The 22190-nt window shown below is 43.1% G+C and overlaps 1 protein-coding gene and 1 pseudogene across 2 annotated transcripts in view; both read left to right on the forward strand.

Moving 5' to 3' along the window:
• The window catches only part of LOC143896689 (mitochondrial pyruvate carrier 1-like), a 74710-nt pseudogene extending 57473 nt beyond the window's left edge, over positions 1-17237 (forward strand). The window contains exons 2-4 of the transcript XR_013256730.1: positions 15809-15933; positions 16064-16163; positions 16648-17237. The product of XR_013256730.1 is annotated as a mitochondrial pyruvate carrier 1-like (transcript). The remainder of the gene's footprint in view (positions 1-15808; positions 15934-16063; positions 16164-16647) is intronic.
• Positions 4627-5517, forward strand: LOC143896693 (uncharacterized). The gene is made up of 3 exons (XM_077404688.1): positions 4627-4699; positions 4778-4871; positions 4944-5517. The coding sequence occupies exons 1-3, from the start codon at positions 4627-4629 to the stop codon at positions 5515-5517; spliced, it is 741 nt and encodes a 246-aa protein (XP_077260814.1).
• Positions 17238-22190: the final 4953 nt, after the last annotated feature.

A 22190-nucleotide genomic window follows, 5' to 3' on the forward strand; every position in this document is an offset into this window, starting at 1 on the left:
TTCTCCAGGGTACATTCCAGGTCGGCGTATACGACAAACGGAACTCGTTCTTTTTTGCTGTGATTTTTAAAGGCCAACCACTTGTCGTTATCGCTCGGTAACTTGATCGCGCAGTCGTTCATCTCCCGACAGTCGACGGTGTGGGCAACCAATTTCTCGTTGGAGCTGAAGTAGTGCAAACAACTGTAAAAATAAACGCAAATGTGAGAGCTCAAAAAATAGGATAAACAAGAAATTTGAATTTTTATATTTCAAACATATGAACCAACGGAAAAACATTAGACCCATTAAATATTTTTGTAACATTTCATCGGAACACCGGGTCCTTGATAATAATAATCTAACATACTCGTTAGTGCCTTTTTTCAACCGCTCTGGCCAAAAAATTGCAATAAACATAGATCCGAAATCCTTTACCACGCCGATACCTTCCTTAATGCAACTAAATGATGGGTGGTTCGTTAATTTGTCATCCACTGATATCCCTACAGATATTCAAGGTCTTCTACAACTCGGTGAGAATTTTAGCCTTCCGAGATTAAAGAAAGACAAAGTAACGATCGAATTTATTAAAAACATTGAAAATAATATAAAGAAGTTTCCTATTAGAACTCATACAACTCTTAGAAATTGATTCTCGAATATGGTGAATAGTCTTTGGGGTTACGAGGTACAAGAAAGTGCACACGATAACGCGATGAAACATTTGTCGATTGCTACAAAGAATTTTATGGATGATAATTCTAATTTAATCTTAACGAGGGCTGACAAAGGTAACGTCACGGTAGCAATGGACAAAGACAAATATATAGCCAGTATGGAGGAACTCTTAGGAGATACAGATACTTACAAGTTTGTCTCTAGAGATCCAATTAGAAAGGTAACAACTCGGGTTCGAGAACTTTTGACTAGATGGAGGAAATCAACTCGAGTTCGAGAACTTTTGACTAGATGGAGGAAATCAGAATTCATCTCAGACTCATTGTACAGATGGCTTTATTGTAGTGACGGAATTTTGCCGAGAGCGTACGGACTCCCGAAGATCCACAAAATTAATTGTCCTCTTAGAATCATCGTTTCATGTGTGGATAGCTCGTTGTACAATTTGGCTGCTTTTCTCCATAAAGTCATGTTTAATGGCTTTCCTAAAGGAGATAGTCATGTCTCGAATAGCTTTGACTTGGTCAAAAAGCTATCCGAAACCCATATTAGAGAAGATTATACTTTAATGTCTCTTGACGTTATCTCTCTTTTTACTAACGTGCCTACGGAAATGGTTATTGACAGCATTGCAAAAAGGTGGAATTATATTTCCGAGAGTTGCTCGATTCTGGAGTCTGAATTTCTTCAGGCAGTAAGATTGGTATTAGAATCGACCTTTTTTGTTTTTAATGGAGTTATATATCAGCAAACCTTCGGTTCTCCTATGGGTTCCCCTTTGTCACCCATAGCGGCGGATATCGTGATGCAAGACCTGGAGGTCAGAGCGCTCGGAAGCTTGAAGTTTGCTCCTTCTTTTTATAAGAGATACGTGGACGATATTGCAATGGCAGTGCTTCTTAATGAATGCACTCACGTATTAGAAACATTCAACTCATTTCACCCCAGATTGCAATTTACTATGGAGATCGGTGTGGGTGGCAAATTGAACTTCCTAGAGGTCACCATGTTTCACATAGGTGAGCATTTGCAATTTGACTGGTTCCACAAACCCACTTTTTCCGGAAAATATTTAAATTTCCTTTCTCAACATCCACTCTGTCAGAAAAAGGGCACGGTCATCGGTTTGATAGATCGAGTATTTATGCTGTCGCACCCAAGATTTCATCAAAAAAACATAAGATTTCTGATCCAAATTCTGATAAATAATTGCTATCCGTTGGAATTTATTTTTGGGACGATACATGAGCGCTTGAGATTTCTATTTAATGAAAGACACGTTACTAACGATGAGAGCATTGATAAAGTTCCATATTTCACGATACCATATGTTCCTGGGTTGTCTGAGAAATATAAAAATTTAACCAAAGGTCTTAATATAAAGCTCTCGTATTTCAGTCTCAATAAATTGAACAGATTTATCAGAGTTCACAAGGATACTCTCCCTGGATTATCGCATAGGAATGTCGTATATAGAATTAATTGTAATGATTGTGAGGCTTCCTATGTCGGTCAAACAGAAAGACAACTTTCAACGAGAGTTAAAGAACATAACTCGCATATCAGAAGGAGTGGTGCGGGCCATTCGGTCTTAACAGACCACAGATTGCAGTATAACCATGACTTTAACTGGAAAGACGTGGAAGTATTAGACCAAGAACCGTCCCTTAGTAAACGCTTAATATCAGAAATGATTTACATAAAAAGGCAAAGAGAAGGTTTAAATTTGCAGACGGATACTGAAGATATACCAGAGATATATATTAGTGCTATCGAGGGACTTGTTAAAGTTTAGAATTATTGTTGTTACGCGGACTTGTTTTATATTATGCGTGACCTTTCCCCCCGCTTCTTTATACCGTCGATATCGTGTATAAGACAAGCGTGCCATTCTCTGTGTGAACGTCCTCTGAGACACACCGATTCCTGCAATTGATTGACGTGGCGTTGCGACTTGACTATCGTCCAGTATGTCAAACCTGCGTTGCGTCACAATGACAAAGACAGTACATCCGTTTAAAAATTTCCTGGCGTTCCAACCAGGAAACTTCTATGCGACGATTTTCTGGAACGCGTCGGAGTGCACATCTAACTGACCAGCGATGATTTGTTGTTTACGGCGGTAGAATCTGTATGTATGTTTGCGACGGTAATTTTTATATGTATGATATACGCTGAGGAGGACCCCAAAGAAGGGTCGAAACGTTCGTTAATTGACTTCGGTATTTGTGACTATTGATAATAAAGTTTAGCGTTTTAACGACACGCTTGTGCTCTTATTGCCCGTTTAAGGTCTTTCTTTTTCAAATATTATAAATTTTTATACACAAAAATATTGTATATATTATTAAAAGAACTGTAGGTACATACCGATCGCAAAAGTATTTCCTGTGCTCTTTTTTACTGATTTGCGAGCTCACGAGACGGGATAGGTTCTTGATCCATGCAAAATGTCCCACGTTGTCATCATGCACGTACAAGAGATTTACATGTCTGTCCATCTTACGATCAGTAACCCGTATTGGCAAGATAGCAAGTTTTTTGTTTTTTTTTCTCGATGCTGTACACGTTGATGGAGATGTTGTAGTGATTTTCAAACCGTTTAATTTGATTCAACGTCATTGGAAACTCAATGTCCGTAAGATTTAGCACCAACGTGTAATGAGGGTACGACGATTCCCGTTCTGCATGTCTCTTGGCTGGATACAGAGCAGCCATCACTGACCATGCGAAACATGCATTGTCTCTTGATTGCACGTTTATCACCGCATTCTTTATTTTAATTTCTTGCGGTATTTCCACAAAATACCCCGCGTGCAATGGCATATATTTGTTCACGTTTACCATTAAATTGAGTATACGCGACAACGCCCATCCGCTATCACGTTCCTGGAATTCCTCCAGCTTTGCTAAAGTAGGCTCGTTGACGTGTCTCTTGTACCACTCATGCAGATCGGACTCGCGAAAGAGTTCATAGTTTCTCGTTGCGATACTTTTATTTGCGCGTTTGTCACCCGCAACAAATTCACCATTAAACACTGTGTTAATTTTTACATTGTCATATCGTTGCATGACGTTCCGCACATGACTGAGTACAATTTCTCTCGCATTTATAAGAAATTGACGAGGGTCGATGTGTTTGGAATTTATCACCGCACCAGTCAATATACGGCTTTCAAAAGCCGGATCTATCTTGCGCCATCTGAGTCCTGTCTCACTCGCACTGCATCCAGCACCCACATGTACGAAACGTTGACGTACCAAGTCTTTCAAACCTTCGAGTCTTGCGATACATGCGACCAATGACTGTTTGAGACCGATCGATGACTGATCGATTGATACTCGTGGCCGCTTAATTCGGCTTTGTTCTTCCAATGATTCGATAAACTCGTCACATCGTTGCTCCCACGCGGCAAAGTCTTCCCTCGAATTTAACAGGGTGGATTGCTTCAACAACTCTTGCTCCATGTTATTGCATGATCCTCTTGCTAACGCCATTTGTTGCACTCGCGACTTCCAGTTCTCGACTATTGAGCGTATCCTCCAGATTCGTCATTTTATATTCTACTAATGATGCATCGTTTGCTTATCGTATCTAATTTCATCTCAGCAGCCGTACATCGGCGCTCTTTGCAAAATTTGCAGTTTTGCACGTGTTCGATGAAATCATCACGAGACATGTCGCGACATGTTCTTCAAAACAATAACGGTCCATTGAATTATGCGAAATTGCAAATTTTGCAGTTTTGCACGTGTTCGATGAAATCATCGCGAGACACGTCGCGACATGTTCTTCAAAACAATAACGCTCCACTAACTTATCCGAAATTGCAATATTTGCAGTTTTGCATGTGTTCGATGAAATCATCGTGAGACACGTATGCTATTGAAAAAAAATCATATTTGATGCCTGATGAGGTGATCTCATCACGAATGTTCTTGACAAAGATATCACATTTAACGAATATGTGGATTGTGGTGGTGGTCACCATGCAGCAGCCGTACATTGGCGCTATTTTTGCAAAATTTGCAGTTTTGGGTATGTATAAATGGTCTACGAAGATTTTAGAGCGCAGTCGAGAGTTCGATACGGTTCGAGTAAGTTTGCAATAAACAGCCTCCAGATACGATAAACACTCACGGTGCGAACTACTACGTTCTGGTGGCGATCTTCCGATTCAAGACGAAACGTGTGAGAAACAGCACAATGAGTAAGTACCGCTAATTTTCATATATACTTGTGCAAAAAAAACTTTTATGAACATATAATTGTATTTTTTCAGTTTTGATAAACCCCGCTACACGCCGCGTATTTTAGGAAGAAGATTTGCCTTGACGTCAACAGCGTATAAATTTTTGGATGTCGGAATCAGCGCGGGACCTTTGTCCTCTGTGGATATACTTATTGGAGATAACCGAGGCAATCGGATAATTCTGCCACATGCAACGTGGGTGACATTCATCGAAAAACATGCAGATATACAGCGACTCGTGCAGTCATTGGCACCATCATCGCTAACGTTTCGCGATCTGGAGCTTGTTAAAATACGTGTCGCAGATATTGTAAAATTGACGTCATGCGGCACCAGCTTGTACATGAAACCGTCAACAGTACTCTTTCTGTTTGAACTAGAACATTGCGTTGAGAACGTGTATTTTCAACTATGTCAAAATGTTCACGGCGTAAGTGAAAAATTCAAACAGTTTGTAACAACTTTACGTCAAAATTGTATCACCGATAAATGTACCGCAGTTACAATCTTGCGTAAAATTTATGATAAAAATTCGATTATTGATTGCGAATTATTAGCCTACGCTTTGGATACTATTGTGTATAATGCGCTACATGATAAATAAATGTTAATAATATGGTTAAAAATAATTTCCTTTTTATTTACCGTTCCCTTTTGTTAAGCTGTCTTCGTTTATTGTTTACTTAAATGTCTAATTATAAATTAAATATTAAGATCTGAACGATTAAATATTGTTGGCGACGAAAAGATACTCAATCGTGAGCGAGAACGCGCGAACGGGAGCGAAAAAGACCGCGCGAACGAGAAGACGCGCGCGAACGGGGGCCGAGGAAAAACATCTACGAGGGAGAGATAACGCTAGCAGGAGCGGGCCGTGTGACGTCACGCGGACTCCGCGGCGCGGCAAAACGCGGACCCCCTCGCCCCGCTCCGCGGCAAAAACGCAAACGCTCCGCGGCGCCAGAAAACGCGGACCCCTCGCCCCGCGGCGCCGGAAAACGCGGACCCCTTCGCCCCGCGGCGCCGGAAAACGCGGTCGCCCCGCGGCGCCGAAAAACGCGATTCCCTCTCCTCCCTCCCCCCGCGGCGTCGGAAAACGCGGACCCTCTCGCCTCGCGGCGCCGGAAAACGCGGACCTCCTCGCCCCGCGGCGCCGGAAATCACGGCGCCCGAAAAACGCGGTTCCCCCCGCTCCCTCTCTGCGGCGCTCGAAAAACGCGGTTCCCCCCTCTCCCTCCACCGCGGCGCCCAAGAACGCGGTTCCTCCTCCTCCTCCCCGCGGCGCGTGAAAAAACGCGGTTTCCTCTCCCCCCCGCGGTCTCCCCCCGCCCGCGGTTCCCCCCCGCCCCTCACCCCCCTCAGATCCCCGGAGTGGAACCGGCCTAGCTTACCTACTGATAGCTGTATTTAGCTGTTCAAGAGCTGCTTTTAGCTGTTTTTTTAGTTGTTTTTAGTTGTTTGATAGCTGTTCAAGAGCTGTTTGATAGCTGTTTTTAGCTGTTCAAAAGCGGTTTTTAGCTGTTTTTTAGTTGTTTTTAGTTGTTTGATGGCTGTTTTTAGCTGTTTTCAGCTGTTTCATAGCGGTTCAAGAGCTGTTTTAGTTGTTTGATAGCTGTTTCATAGCGGTTCAATAACTGTTTTACAGATCAAATCATTGATAGTCAATGGCGCGATATCGTTTTCGAGAATATGTCTCACGGTGACTTCATCGCACATGTGCAAAACTGCACATCGCAGATTTTTCAGAAGGTGCAATTGATGGATGCTGAGATGAAATTAGATATGATAAACAAACGTTGGGACAATAGTGTGATGTAGAAGGATGAATTTGAAGGTACGCTCAGTAGTCGAGGACTAGAAGTGAGAGTCGGTTGGTGTGTTTGATCGTGCGGTTTATACAACAATTGGTTCGCCATCTTAAGAGCTGTATATCAAAACCCACCGATATGAGCGAGTACACAAAACTTTGCAAACCGATACGTAATTCTAAATTCAAGTTTGTGAAAATTAGCCAACCGCAGATGAAAAACTGTAGCAGATTGGATAAGAAGAAAGTCGACGTAGTGCGATATCTATTCCGTCGCGAGTTCGGAATCGCCGATCTCCGATCGCATCAAGATTTTCTCGATCTCCAAATAAATTGGTTCATTCTCGTAAGAGAAACGTTCTCTTTTTATCAAGATGGAAATATATGTGCCTGAAGAAATGGAAGTGTCTGGAGAAATATTTTAAGTGTATATTATCTAAAATTAAGAAACCTATACTGCTAAGAGATTAACAATAAGTGTAACATTAAGTGTAACAATAAGTGTAACAATAAAAAGACAATCAATGTTGTGTCACGCACATACACAGTGCGGAAGGTGACTCAAGAGCCGGGGGTTTCAGGTTGAAATCATGCGGTGGTAAGCAATTTTTCTATTTGTAGTTTATGCATAATTTCTGAACGAAAACGCGAACGAGGGAGAGAGAGACCGCGCGAACGAGAAGACGCGCGCGAACGGGAGCCGGGAGCGAGCGAGAACGTGCAAGGAAAAGATAACGCAAACGGGAGCGAAAAAGACCGCGCGAACGAGAAGACGCGCGCGAACGGGGGCCGAGGAAAAACATCTACGAGGGAGAGATAACGCGAGCAGGAGCGGGCCGTGTGACGTCACGCGGACTCCGCGGCGCGGCGAAACGCGGACCCCCTCGCCCCGCTCCGCGGCAAAAACGCAAACGCTCCGCGGCGCCAGAAAACGCGGACCCCTCGCCCCGCGGCGCCGGAAAACGCGGACCCCTTCGCCCCGCGGCGCCGGAAAACGCGGTCGCCCCGCGGCGCCGAAAAACGCGGTTCCCTCTCCCCCCTCCCCCCGCGGCGCCGGAAAACGCGGACCCTCTCGCCCCGCGGCGCCGGAAAACGCGGACCTCCTCGCCCCGCGGCGCCGGAAAACATGGCGCCCGAAAAACGCGGTTTTTCTCTCCCCCTCCCCCTGCGGCGCACGAAAACGCGGTTTCCCCCTCTCCCTCCCCCCGCGGTTCTCCCCCGCCCGCGGTTTCTTCTTGCCCGCGGTTCCCCCCCGCCCCTCACCCCCCCTCAGATTCCCGGATCAGAATAGGCCTAGCTTATCTACTTAATCAGTATATAAACAGCAGTTAAGTTAAGTCATTATTAGAGTGATTCCATTAGCTCTAATTGTAAGATGAATGAGTAGTTACTCTAGTAAACTGTTAGAATATTAATCTGTAACTGCAAAATTTCCTATACATTTTCAGTATTAACAAAAAAAAAGAAAAAACATTTTAAATATATAAAAGAATCACTGACTAATAGTAATCAAAATAGCAACAACTTGCCTTCTTTGAACGAGCCTTTTTTTCTGCTTGGCTAGGCTTCAATATCTGTTTCTGATTGCTTTTTATGTTGGTTATAGTTGATTTGGCTTTAGCAGCAGCTTTCCTTTCTTTCTTAAGCTCGGCATGGAATGAGCAACGACCATCATTGGCTTGTCGCGACTTTTTCTTTCTTAAATTATTAAGCCTTCTGGCTTCCTTTACACACTGTTGATGATCGTCTGTCAAAAATCATAAAAACTTATAATTAAAATGACCATGAAATGAACGAAAAGTGTACCAATTAGCGACTTACAAAGTAATTTTGTAACTGCTATTTCTGCTTTTTCTGGAATCTTTATTTTAAGAACTATTCATGAAAGTACTACTACTCATTCACACCAGACACAGAAGACAATACATTTTAGTGTCTAGTATAATAAATAGTAGTAATTTAGAATGTAGAGTAATAATTTGTAAAAAAAAGTGGTTCCATAACAACAAAAATATCCGTTACAAAGTTAGTCATCGCGCCGGCATGAATCTATTTTATACTGAATAATTAACTTACCACTGATCAGACATACTTGTCGAAAAAATTCCTTCTTATTGTAAAAAAAAATATACGCTATCACCCACTTTCACTGTCTTCTCGTCGTAGATAACATCATTTTGATGTACGGTGGAGAATGACATTTCATCCTCTTCCTCCAGCACAAACCATTTATCGGTATCACTCATATTGCAATCACTACAGTTCAATATTTTTAAGCGGTCGCTATGCACAAACTAAAACTCTAAAAAAAGAAGTATAATCGCGTCCGACATTTTGTGTCCAACATAACCTTTTCGTAAACGTCAATACGCTTTTTAGTCTGGTTTTCTCTGCTTCCTAAATGACTGGCTACACGTTGCAATTAATTATAAAAATTTTTAATTTAGATTAATCGCGAGACTGAAAAGCGTTTTGACGTCTACAATAAGGTTTCTTGAAAAGTTTTGTTTTTAACTTTTCACATATGTTTGGATACAAAATGTTGGATTATACGCAATTATACTCACATTTTTAGAGCCTTACTAAAACTATTAATTGCAGCAAACCTCTACAGATGATACTGATACCGATTTTTTCAATTCTAAACCGATCGGTACACTTGATATGAAACGGTCAAATTATGAGTCAAACTTTCTCGAATTATCTAATACTACGTTTACGCGAGCGTTACTTTTGTAGTAACTTACGATAATTCGTTCGCGTAAACGGGATTTTTCTTTGCGTAAACGGGATTTTGTAATAACTTCCCTGCTAAAAATGACCGATTAATTCCGATTGGTTCCGTATTAAATTTGGTGAAATTAAATCGGAATGAATGCGTTTTCAATTCGGTTAATCGGATGCCCGATTGGAAGTGAATTGGTTCTAATAACAAATCAATCGGAATCGTTTTTAATTCGGCATTTCCGGATTAATCTGAATCCGTCGTTATCAGTTTCAATCGTATTAATGCACATCCATTTTAATTGGGTGAATAAAGTAAGCACATGAATCGTGTTGAATCCGCATCAATCGTAAAATTTTAATACAACACCAAAATCGGATTTAATGCGATATTTCCGGATTCATCTGAATCCGACTGAATCGGTTTCAATTGTATTAATCTTAATTCATTTTAATCGGGTAAATAAAATGACCACATGAATTGTATTGAATCCGCATCAATCGTGAAATTTTAATACAACACCGAAATCGGATTTAATGCGATATTTCCGGATTCATCTAAATTCTAATACTCAATCGGTTTCAATCGTATCTGCGCTTAATTGATTTAAATTGGGTAGTGAAAGTAGCTATGTGAATTGGATTAAATCCGCTTTAATCATTAAAATTGTATATAACACATCATTTTTACGTAATAGAGTTCTTACTACAGGATTTCCTTTTGGTAAAGTCATGAATTCCATATTTGCAAAACTGTAAAATGCCTTTATTTAACCCTTCGAGAACACACAGGGTTAATTTGACTCTTTTTTTCTTTTTTTTTTTTGCCAAAAAAATTTTTAACCAAAAATATTAAACAAAAAAATTAAATTTTTTTTGTGAAAAACTTTTTTTTTTTAAAGAACACTGTTAATCTGACTCTACACACATTTTGATCGTCCACCATTTTAAATTGACCAGTGCGATCAGCTTTAAAAAATTCCCAGATGTACTTGAAAAATTGTTAAATTAATTGATATAAATAAAAAGTGCCCTTAGAATTATTTACATATTTTAAAAAATTAAAAAAAAAATTTTTTTTTAATTTTTTAAAATATGTAAATAATTCCAATGGCACTTTTTATTTATATTAATTGATTTAACAATTTTTCAAGTACATCTGGGAATTTTTTAAAGCTGGTTGCACTCGTCAATTTAAAATGGTGGACGATCAAAATGTGTGTAGAGTCAGATTCTCCGTAAATAAAAAAAAAGGTGTGTTTTCGAAGGGTTAAATAAATACTGCACATTGTAATAAATTTGTAGTACAAAGAATGGAATTATAATAAAGTAGTAAATAATCCTGTTTATATATCTGGAATTCACGGATTTTATCAGTTTGAATCGGTCTCAGTCAATCCGTTTAAATCATTATAATTTCGTGATTTTGGAGTTCACGAAATCATAACAATTTAGACTGATTCAAACTGATAGAAAACGAGTGAAATTACATCTTTGAGTACGAATCCGTTTCAATCGTTTCCAATCGGTATAATCGTTATGAAATATCATACACGCAGAAAATTTTTCTCGAATAATGTAGAATACTCATAATAAAATGTACTAGATTTACATCACACCGGTAGAATATACGCGTATTCAACCGGAAATTAATATATGACAAAGAAAAGTAATAGTTTGATCAGATACATCTTAATTGTAACCTAAAGGTAAATAAGTTTGCCATACTAACAAGGAAATATGAGAAAAGTAAAAAAGTTCTATACTGATACGTTTATAGACGACGGAAAGCGCGCGGCGCGAGCGGCAACGCGGGCTCGCGCGGCGAAAGGGTTCGGCTTGCGCCCGCTACGCGGCGCATCGCCGGTATATTCTCGCGTGATTAAGATTCAACATCGACCCCTATATCTAGGGTAGCTCGGCAGGGTTTCTACAGCGTTCTCAAGTTCGCTCGTGGCAGACAGCTGACCGCCACAGCCTATAACAGCAACTTGTGTTTTTGCCATGACTGCAACAGACATCTCGTTTTCTGTCCATCAGCCATATTTTTATTCTTTGCTCTCTAAATTTCCTATATTTTCTTGAAATTTTTTGCATATTATGACTATATTTTAGCCGTGCAAGATTAGTATGGTATTTACTTTGTTCGTGTATACTGGTATTTTCCAGAAAAATTTTCTGCGTGTAACGATTCAAACCGATAGGAACCGATTGAAATTACATTGTTAAATACCAATCCGTTTCAATCGGTTTTGATCGGTGTAATCGTTATAAATCCGTGATTTCCGGATCAAGAATCCAGATTCATGCGAATTCAAAATTTTTAATCGGATTTAATCGGTCATTTTTGGCAGGGTTACGATAATTTACTTCGCGTAAACGAGTGATATATCGTAAGTTACTACAGAAGTAACGCTCGCGTAAACGTAGTATAAGTCAACCATATGTTATGCTAATGAGTGCACTTATGAACTGCACTTCTGCACGCATTTGCGGATTTGCTATAAGCATATTAAGGGTCAACAGGAGTCAGTTATTACTAAAATCGTAAAATCCGTATTACGGCCAAAATAATTTTAATAAAATAATTTTATTTTAACCATTTTTTTCAAAAAATCGCTCTGTAACAGCTCTTGAAGGTGCTGTTGATTACGAATATCATAGTTAAAGTGCGATTTTCTCATTATTTTGGCCATAATACGGATTTTACGATTCTAGTAATGACTCCTGTCGACTCCTGTCGACCCTACCGTGCAACAAGCGCAGCGTGACCGCACAGTTTGAACAAATTATCGCAACTATCCTTTAAAATATTTGTCCATCAGATTTATTATCGGTATTTAATGTTGGCAACAAACAATAAGAATCAATTGTCTGTACTTGTACAATAACGGTTATTATGTCACAGAGTGATATTGAAATTCGATCACTTTACAAACTTTGTCATATAATTATACTTTGTAAAGGTAAGTTAATGAAAGATTAATAAACTCGTAATGATAGAATAGGTTATGCGTTACCCTTAAATTTCATATTTACCGATATAAATAAAAGAGGACAAATAAACATTTATATATAGACATATCTAGTTGAATAATATCTTCTTAAAAGGGCGGCGGTGTGGTCTAGTGGTAGAGCGCCAGACTCGTAATCTGAGGAACCAGGTTCGAGTCCATTAGAGCCATGTAACATGGAAAAGTTTTTTCCCGAAAAACCGCGCCCCTCCGTGTAAGCTACGGAGAAAACTGGGCTCCGTCTTTCGGAAGAGACGTTAAACCGTTGGTCCAAAAGAGGAAACAGTAAGGTAGTGGATGAATTGGAGGTTATATAGGGTTGGGTACGTCTCTTCAAAACGCCCTTTAAGGCCCCTTGGGGTATATAAAGTAAAATTCTTTATCCTTTTTTTTAATATCTTCTTAAATAAAATATATATATCCTCTTTTGTGTGTGCGTGCGTGCGTGCGTGCGTGCGTGCGTGCGTGCGTGCGTGCGTGCGTGCGTGCGTGCGTGCGTGCGTGCGTGCGTGCGTGCGTGCGTGCGTGCGTGCGTGCGTGCGTGCGTGCGTGCGTGCGTGCGTGCGTGCGTGCGTGCGTGCGTGCGTGCGTGCGTGCGTGCGTGCGTGCGTGCGTGCGTGCGTGCGTGCGTGCGTGCGTGCGTGCGTGCGTGCGTGCGTGCGTGCGTGCGTGCGTGCGTGCGTGCGTGCGTGCGTGCGTGCGTGCGTGCGTGCGTGCGTGCGTGCGTGCGTGCGTGCGTGCGTGCGTGCGTGCGTGCGTGCGTGCGTGCGTGCGTGCGTGCGTGCGTGCGTGCGTGCGTGCGTGCGTGCGTGCGTGCGTGCGTGCGTGCGTGCGTGCGTGCGTGCGTGCGTGCGTGCGTGCGTGCGTGCGTGCGTGCGTGCGTGCGTGCGTGCGTGCGTGCGTGCGTGCGTGCGTGCGTGCGTGCGTGCGTGCGTGCGTGCGTGCGTGCGTGCGTGCGTGCGTGCGTGCGTGCGTGCGTGCGTGCGTGCGTGCGTGCGTGCGTGCGTGCGTGCGTGCGTGCGTGCGTGCGTGCGTGCGTGCGTGCGTGCGTGCGTGCGTGCGTGCGTGCGTGCGTGCGTGCGTGCGTGCGTGCGTGCGTGCGTGCGTGCGTGCGTGCGTGCGTGCGTGCGTGCGTGCGTGCGTGCGTGCGTGCGTGCGTGCGTGCGTGCGTGCGTGCGTGCGTGCGTGCGTGCGTGCGTGCGTGCGTGCGTGCGTGCGTGCGTGCGTGCGTGCGTGCGTGCGTGCGTGCGTGCGTGCGTGCGTGCGTGCGTGCGTGCGTGCGTGCGTGCGTGCGTGCGTGCGTGCGTGCGTGCGTGCGTGCGTGCGTGCGTGCGTGCGTGCGTGCGTGCGTGCGTGCGTGCGTGCGTGCGTGCGTGCGTGCGTGCGTGCGTGCGTGCGTGCGTGCGTGCGTGCGTGCGTGCGTGCGTGCGTGCGTGCGTGCGTGCGTGCGTGCGTGCGTGCGTGCGTGCGTGCGTGCGTGCGTGCGTGCGTGCGTGCGTGCGTGCGTGCGTGCGTGCGTGCGTGCGTGCGTGCGTGCGTGCGTGCGTGCGTGCGTGCGTGCGTGCGTGCGTGCGTGCGTGCGTGCGTGCGTGCGTGCGTGCGTGCGTGCGTGCGTGCGTGCGTGCGTGCGTGCGTGCGTGCGTGCGTGCGTGCGTGCGTGCGTGCGTGCGTGCGTGCGTGCGTGCGTGCGTGCGTGCGTGCGTGCGTGCGTGCGTGCGTGCGTGCGTGCGTGTGTGCCATTTTATACCTTAATTCTTTTTGGGTGATATAGCTAGGTTCTGTATGCAGCTTAAACCAAACTTGTATCAAACTAAATTTTAATGTACAGAATAATAAATTTATTTTGCCAGTGAATAAAATAATAATTAAAGTAATTTAAATCGACCGTAACTGGCAATATATAACGTCTTTACCGATATGAACATTGAAAAACCGTGAGCCAACTTGGTTTGTCGGATTCACACAGCACATTTTCAGATCATCATCGAGACATTATCAACTTCGACCATAGGTTTTTGTCAGTTGATGTAATTTCTAAATTCAATAGTTTAAATACACCCGCACAGTATACGGGAGGTTCCAGATTCAAACCCTGGCTGGGGTAATATTTTTCGCAATAAAAAAAATTTAAACTATTGAATTTAGAAATTACATCAACTGACCGAAACCTACGGTCGAAGTTAATAATGTTTCGATGATGATCCGAAAAAGTGCTGTGTGAATCCGACAAACCAAGTTGGCTCACAGTTTTTCAATGTTCATATCGGTAAAGACGTTATATATTGCCAGTTACGGTCGATTTAAATTACTTTAATTGTTATTCTATTCACTAAAAAAATAAATTTATCATTCTGTTTATTATACACCGTCGACTGAAGCATCGGTTTTCCATCTTATAGATGTTATTGCGATGAATATTACCACAGCCCCAGTGGTCAAATTGGCACGACACCCGCACGGTATACGGGAGGTCCCATGTTCAAACCCTGGCTAGGGTAATATTTTTTCGCAATAAAAAAAATTTAAACTATTAAATTTAGAAATTACATCAACTGACCAAAACCTATGGTCGAAATTAATAATGTCTCGATGATGATCTGAAAATGTGCTGTGTGAATCCGACAAACCAAGTTGGCTCACAGTTTTTCAATGTTCATATCGGTAAAGACGTTATATATTGCCAGTTACGGTCGATTTAAATTACTTTAATTGTTATTCTATTCACTGGAAAAATAAATTTATCATTCTGTTTATTATACACCGTCGACTGAAGCATCGGTTCTCCATCTTATAGATGTTATTGCGATGAATATTACCACAGCCCCAGTGGTCAAATTGGCACGACACCCGCACGGTATACGGGAGGTCCCAGGTTCAAACCCTGGCTGGGGTAATATTAGCAAAATCTTATGGACAATATTTTGTCTATAAATATTGTCTTTGGAATATATCTAATATAAAAATCGATGTTTGTATATATCTTTTTCATAATTATGTATATGTACATAAAAAAAAGTATTAATCTATTTTTATGTAAGGTAAACAAAATATTAATAATATTAGTTTGCACAATGGTTAAAACTATCAGTTTGCTAACAGATCCTATCAGAATATTGCAGCAGATTAGTATCAGCTGAGTTTGCATTTTATGGATAGACCTTTATGCTAGGGGTACAATGGGAGTCGCAAAGTCGTGAGTCGCAAGAATTGACCAATCACAGTCGATTATTCTCCTCAAATTTGATTGTGATTGGTCAATTCTTGCGACTCACGACTTTACAACTCGCATTGTAGACCTAGCATTAGAGTTTCCAAAGCCTGTTTCAGCCATAGATCGCATTCCAAGCGAAGTCCAAACCCGTCGAATTTATTTACGTAAGCAATTTCTCGCTCTCGCTGTGAAAATACGAATATTCAAGATGAACCGTTTTATGAAAGTCCTCAAGAGCAAAGAAACTCGTGACTATTTTATGAGGCAAGTGATGATTATATAGTTTTCTACTAAACTATTACTACTTATGAAGGTCGTGTATATCTGATGCGTATGTACATACATGCATGATCATCAGATATTATATATACAAACGAGAATGTTTTTTTTTCAGCACACACTTTTGGGGCTCTGTTGCAATTGGGCGATACCGATAGCTGCCATCTCTGACATCCAAAGGGATCCCAAGTACATTAGTGGTAAAATGACCTCTGGTTAGTTCGATTATACACATCTTTATTATATACATTGCATTTTGTCTTGTCCACGAGTGTTTACGATTAGGTTGAATAATTCGGTTTACATCCTTCTTATATTTATCTAATTTCTGCTAATGATTTTTGTTTGTTTTTATACCTTTTGACCTAGCAAACATATGCTATTAAGTTGTTTTTTGTGTTGCATATAAAATTTACATTTTCTGCTAGTTTGCAACATTCATGATATCTATTTTGTATGTATGCTAGCTATAAGATTTATAACAATTTAATCAGATAAAAACGCTTGGCAGTTGGTATTCTTATTATGTAATATTGTACGTTTCGTTTTTTATTTATGTTTGGAATAGATAATAAGGACTCACTGTGGATCTTGTTCCACAGTATTATTATTTATAAGAGTTGATGAGACTAGCTCTTGGAAATTCAGTAACTGTGTCTCATTTATTTGGTGTCCATTTTCAAGACTAATCTTTGTCAGCTTTATGCTTATATTCAGCAATGTTCATGAGATTTGCAATCAAGGTGCAGCCACGCAACATGCTTCTATTTGCCTGCCACTTTGTCAATGAAGGTGCACAAGTTACACAAGGTTGTAGATTTATTAAGCATCATTATCTTAGTAAGAAGGAACAGTAAGTCAAAAAATATATGTGATATTTACTTTGCCAAAGCTATAAGGTTTTATATTAATGTATATAAAAATCATGTAAAAATTATGTAAAGTTTATGCAAAATCAATATTTGTAAACATGTAAGTATATAAACAAAAATTATTCTTTGGTGAATAGTAAATGTGTTATCAACTTTTCTCTCCGTCAATTTTTAAATTTAAAAATAACGAAAAAAATTGTTTATTAATTCTTTTATCAAATTTTCTATGGTTGTTGTTTTTAGAAAAAAAAATTAGATATTTTAGAAATTACATTATAAGTTAAAGACTTATTAAAATAAATTATAGGTTAATGAAATCACATGATAGCATCGGTATATTTACATAAAACATCTGCATTTCCAGCATTTCATATCTGTATTTCAAAAGATACTAAATATGTTAGATACAAAAAGCTATAACTAGTGTTGCGCCCGTGCCGTGACACCCGTTACCCGTGGACTGAATTTGGCTGCGCTCTGCGGAAGCTTCGGGTCGAAGCGCGTCCCTTGACAACGGGACATATTTAATGATTGATTTATTGATTTTCGGAATGACTTTCAGATTTTGTTCTGAACAGCTGGACCGTTCGGACGTGTTCACGAGCTCTCTTGTAAGAACTATATTTGCTGATTAAACCAGTTCTCTTCCATCCGAGAGTATTTATTCCCGGCAACGGGATTGCGCACCGCGTTCGCGAGTGTGTGTGCGCGAGTGAGTGAGTAGCGAACGCGCGGACGAGCGCAACACTATATTATCGAGTTTCGATATCGAGATTATAGATATTAAAAATAATCAGGCTCCTAGATGGTCACCGCGGCCATATTGGATTCTTAGTATCGAAGCGAGGAAAACACCCAACTTTGTTGTGCATGCCAGTTTCAAATAAAAAGACATTTCAATAAAACATCACTAGATCGTTTCAGAACACTTCCGAAATTGACCGAAAACTACCCTTTTCCCTCGACAATAAACAAACAGCCATAAAACAAAGCCTAAACATACGGGAAAAATAGCCGTTTAACGACTATCGAAAGGAGGTGAAAACGTTTCTTCCGCATGCAAATCTTACTTTTCGGTCAATTTTACGACTTTCACGAATACGTTAAACGTTAGAGCACAAGCACAGAGCGAATAATAAAGAAATAGCACGCACAACAAAATAGGTTGTCAACATGTCACAAAGGACAGAATTCTCCATTGGAGAGAGTTCTGATTTCTGCCGGGACGGTACGTCTCCACCGTCAACGCAGAGTTCTCGGCTGACCATCCAGGAAAAGGGATCCTAAAGCCGTCTGTAATACCGGCTTTTTTTCTTAGCACTAATCTTTTAATTGGCTTTATAGAAATGCAAAATCTTTGTCTAGAATTAAAGTACGCATCAAAATCTAGGACATGGTGGTCGAATTTATATCAAAAACGAGAAAAAATTAATATTTTTGTTAATTTTTGGTAATTTTACCGATATGAACATTGAAAATTGGCACGACACCCGCACGGTATACGGGAGATTCCAGGTTCAAACCCTGGCTGGGGTAATATTTTTTTGCAATAAAAATTTAAACTATTGAATTTAGAAATTACATCAACTGACCAAAACCTAATGGTCGAAGTTAATAATGTTTCGATGATGATCTGAAAATGTGCTGTGTGAATCCGATAAACCAAGTTGGCTCACGGTTTTTCAATGTTCATATCGGTAAAGACGTTATATATTGCCAGTTACGGTCGATTTAAATTACTTTAATTGTTAAATTTTAATGTGTTAGTAATCGCATTTTGGCGATTACTCGCGTCGCTTTATTTCATTATTGCTGCCTTAATTTACATGGATTGCGTATATTTAACAGAGTCAGGTAAGCTAATAATTTAATTTTTAAACTAAGTTAAGTTAAAGTTATGGCTCATAAAATGTATTTAGTACGTTAAAAGTTACATGAATAAAAAACAAACTTAGTTAAAAATTACATTAACATTAAATTAATTTGAGTTAAATTTAAAGTTAATAAGTTGAAAAGCATTATATTAAATTAAAAAACTATAATTTTTTTAAAGTTGCGGGATTATTCAAACATATTATTATATTTTGGACGAGACGTCGCCCCGCTTCTAATCGCTAAAATTAATCTGACTCTTTTGTTGTTGTTTTAATTAATTTTTTAGAACATTTTATTCATTAAACTTTTATAACATTTTTAAAACATTTTTACTTAACAATATCTTTCTCGTCGTCCTCGGTCTCCTCGTTGCTTCGTCTGCGTCGTTGCCTCTTTCCTTTCCACGTGGCTGATTTCCGACGTCTCTGACTGCATTGTCGAATCTCGTTTCTCCGGTTGATCTGTCTGCGTAGAGGTCTCCGAGTTGACTGGTCGAAACGTCTGTGTCCCTTCAGTAGATCTCCTGATCGGCGATAGCGGAAATGGAGAGATCAACGGTAGAAAGGCCCACGGATTTTTTGGCGTGGATCCTCCGGAATCCGACGTAAATGTCCCAATCTCGAATGGCCTCTTTCTTTTCGGCGGAGCTGGAGACCGGGCGTCTAGCGCTGGGAGTCGTCGTTAAACTAAAGGTCGAGCGACTGGCGCCAGGAGACGAAGAGGAGCGACTGGCGCTAGGAGACAAAGAGGAGCGACTAGCGCTAAGAGTCGGTGGAGAGCGACAGAGACCGAGCGACCGGCTCCGGAAGCAGGGCGCCTTGCGCCGGCAAACAACGGCTTGGAGCCGTAGACCAGGCGTTCTGCGCCGGAAGCTGGGCGACTAGCGCCTGAAAGAAGCGGCTGAGCGCCTTCCACAGGGCGTCTAGCGCCTGGGGTTGCGACTGGTGCAACTTCCTTCTTCTTGACCGCGAAGATCTGATCAAGAGGAAGAGGGCGAGTCTTGCGCCTCTTGGTGATCCCTTCCTTGTAGGAACAAAGAGGATTTTTGTTATCCAAAAAACCAGGCGTTTTGATCCTGTATAAGTAGATAAGCTAAGAGAGTTCCGGACCACATACCGATGGCGAGGGGTGGTGAGGGGGCGGGGGAAAACCGCGGGCGGGGGGGGAACCTTGGGCGGGCGGCGGAGGGGGAGAGGGAACAGTGGGCGGGAAAGGGGGGAACCGCGTTTTATATGCGCCGCGGGAGGAAGAGGGAGGGGGGAACCGCGTTTTTCGGGCGACCGCGTTTTCCGGCGCCGCGGGGCGAGGGGGTCCGCGTTTTCCGGCGCCGCGGGGCGACCGCGTTTTCGCCGCGGAGCGGGGCGAGGGGGTCCGCGTTTTGCCGCGCCGCGGAGTCCGCGTGACGTCACACGGCCCGCTCCTGCTCGCGTTATTTTTCCATCGTAGATGTTTCCCCCGTCCCCCGGTCGCGCGCGTCTTCTCGTTCGCGCGGTCTCTCTCGCTCCCGTTCGCATTCTCTCCCTCGCGCGCTCGCTCCCGGCCCCCGTTCGCGCGCGTCTTCTCGTTCGCGCGGTCTCTCTCGCTCCCGTTCGCGTTATCTCTCCCTCGCACGTTCTCGCTCGCTCCCGGCCCCCGTTCGCGCGCGTCTTCTCATTCGCGCGGTCTCTCTCTCCCCCGTTCGCGTTCTCGTTCAGAAATTATACAAAAACTACAAATAGAAAAATTGCTTACCACCGCTTGATTTCAACCTAAAATCCCCCGGCTCTTGAGTCACCTTCCGCACTGTGTGTGACACAACATTGATTGTCTTTTTATTGTTACACTTATTGTTACACTTAATGTTACACTTATTGTTAATCTCTTAGCAGTATAGGTTTTTTAATTTTAGATAATATACACTGTGACGTTGCAACCCGCCGCTTCGTGGCAGCGCCCCGCCGCCGTCACAAGGCGCGGAAATTTGCGCCCAGGGACGAGCCAGAGAGGCGACGACGAGATCTCCAGAGGCCAAAAAGTCGATACCGTTTCCGCGTTTTGACTATTCTTTTATTTTCATGTATAAATTGTAATGCGTACGGCGCCTCACCCACACCACGGCGAATCTTCGAGGGAGTACCGATAACGAGAGGGGTCCGGGAGAACCAAGGACCGAGGAGGGGTGGCGGGAGCGGAAGCTACAGGGATCACGGGCGGCGAGAGCAACGCGGCAGGCGTGCGGCGAAAAAGGCAGCGATGGACAAGGCCGCCGATAGCGGGGCCCCAGGTACCGGGACCAACCCGGCCTCAGCAATCTGCCTCCACGAAGTACCGGCCCGCGGGGTGACTGATCACCGCCCCGAGGGCAACCGGAGGCACACCGGCCAGAACAAAGTCCAGTCCGCTGCCCAGGGACAAATTGCAGAAGTCGCTACGCCACCGAGGGACCGTTGCGCGCCCCCGAAGGATCCACCTTACGACGATCCTGCGTTCGAATATCGCGCGAGTTTGCAGGCTCGCTCTCGATTGGTTGGCACGCTCCTACGGAAGGGGGTGCCGCATCGATTCCGTTATCGAGCGAATCTAGCGAGACACTCTCTGGTCGTCCGTCGGCGAGTCCGAATGTTCTTCTTAAACTACGCGATAGCCGCCCCGAGTCGGGAAAATCTGTTACGCTGCGACGATCCTCCGTACGAGATAACGGCGAGGAACCCTACGAGGAGACATCACATCGGTGAAGTTGCCCGCAGTAATTAATATCGGGATGTAAAGCCACGACGCCGCCCTCCGGTGCACGCTCTCGTCCGGGAAAACGTTGTAACATCGCGACGCGTGCGGTCCCTGGAGACCGCGTATCGAATGGCGATCGACAGCAAGAGCGAAGGGCCTCGGGATGGTATCGTGGCCGCGGAATTGAGATAAAGACGCGATTGCGAGCCTCTGGAGATCGCGATAGATTCGTGGCGAAATCTGTTACTGCGAGTCCGTTTCGTATAATGTCCGCGCTCGTGGTTGTGCCTCGCGCCTTCCGTGTTCACGGCGTATCGGATTACCTAATATTACGTAGGTTGCATTGTAGCCCGCGTCGGCACATCATTCGCGTTAATCGGCCGTCTGTGAGTGGCTAATTGCCTCAGAGAATCGTGCGTGTTAGGGTAGTTATGTTCGGATGCGTTGTTCGGTGACTGCGTGTTATTATTGCTCGCGGTAATCCCGCACATTTTCCTCGCGTTCCTTCCAGTATTTCGCGCTACGCCGATTGCCTCGGCGTCTCGTTTTCGCGTTCGGAAATCACTGAGGACAGTATTGTCTTTGTTCGAATGACTGGCGCTACCTTTGGCCATTTCTCGCGTTAGATTAAGTCCGTATTTTCGCGTTTGTTATAGTATTCCGCGTCTCCTCGCGATCGCGCCGAAATTAATCTCGCGTTATCGTGGTGCGTTCGGCCCTCATTACGTTGGGACGTGGCTTACGCCACGAGCTATACTTGCGTTAGGCTTAAGATAATTGGCGACAGAA

This window comes from Temnothorax americanus, unplaced genomic scaffold (genome assembly GCF_048541705.1).
Source record: "Temnothorax americanus isolate GAGA-0224 unplaced genomic scaffold, ASM4854170v1 Scaffold190, whole genome shotgun sequence".
Classification (NCBI taxonomy): domain Eukaryota; kingdom Metazoa; phylum Arthropoda; class Insecta; order Hymenoptera; family Formicidae; genus Temnothorax; species Temnothorax americanus.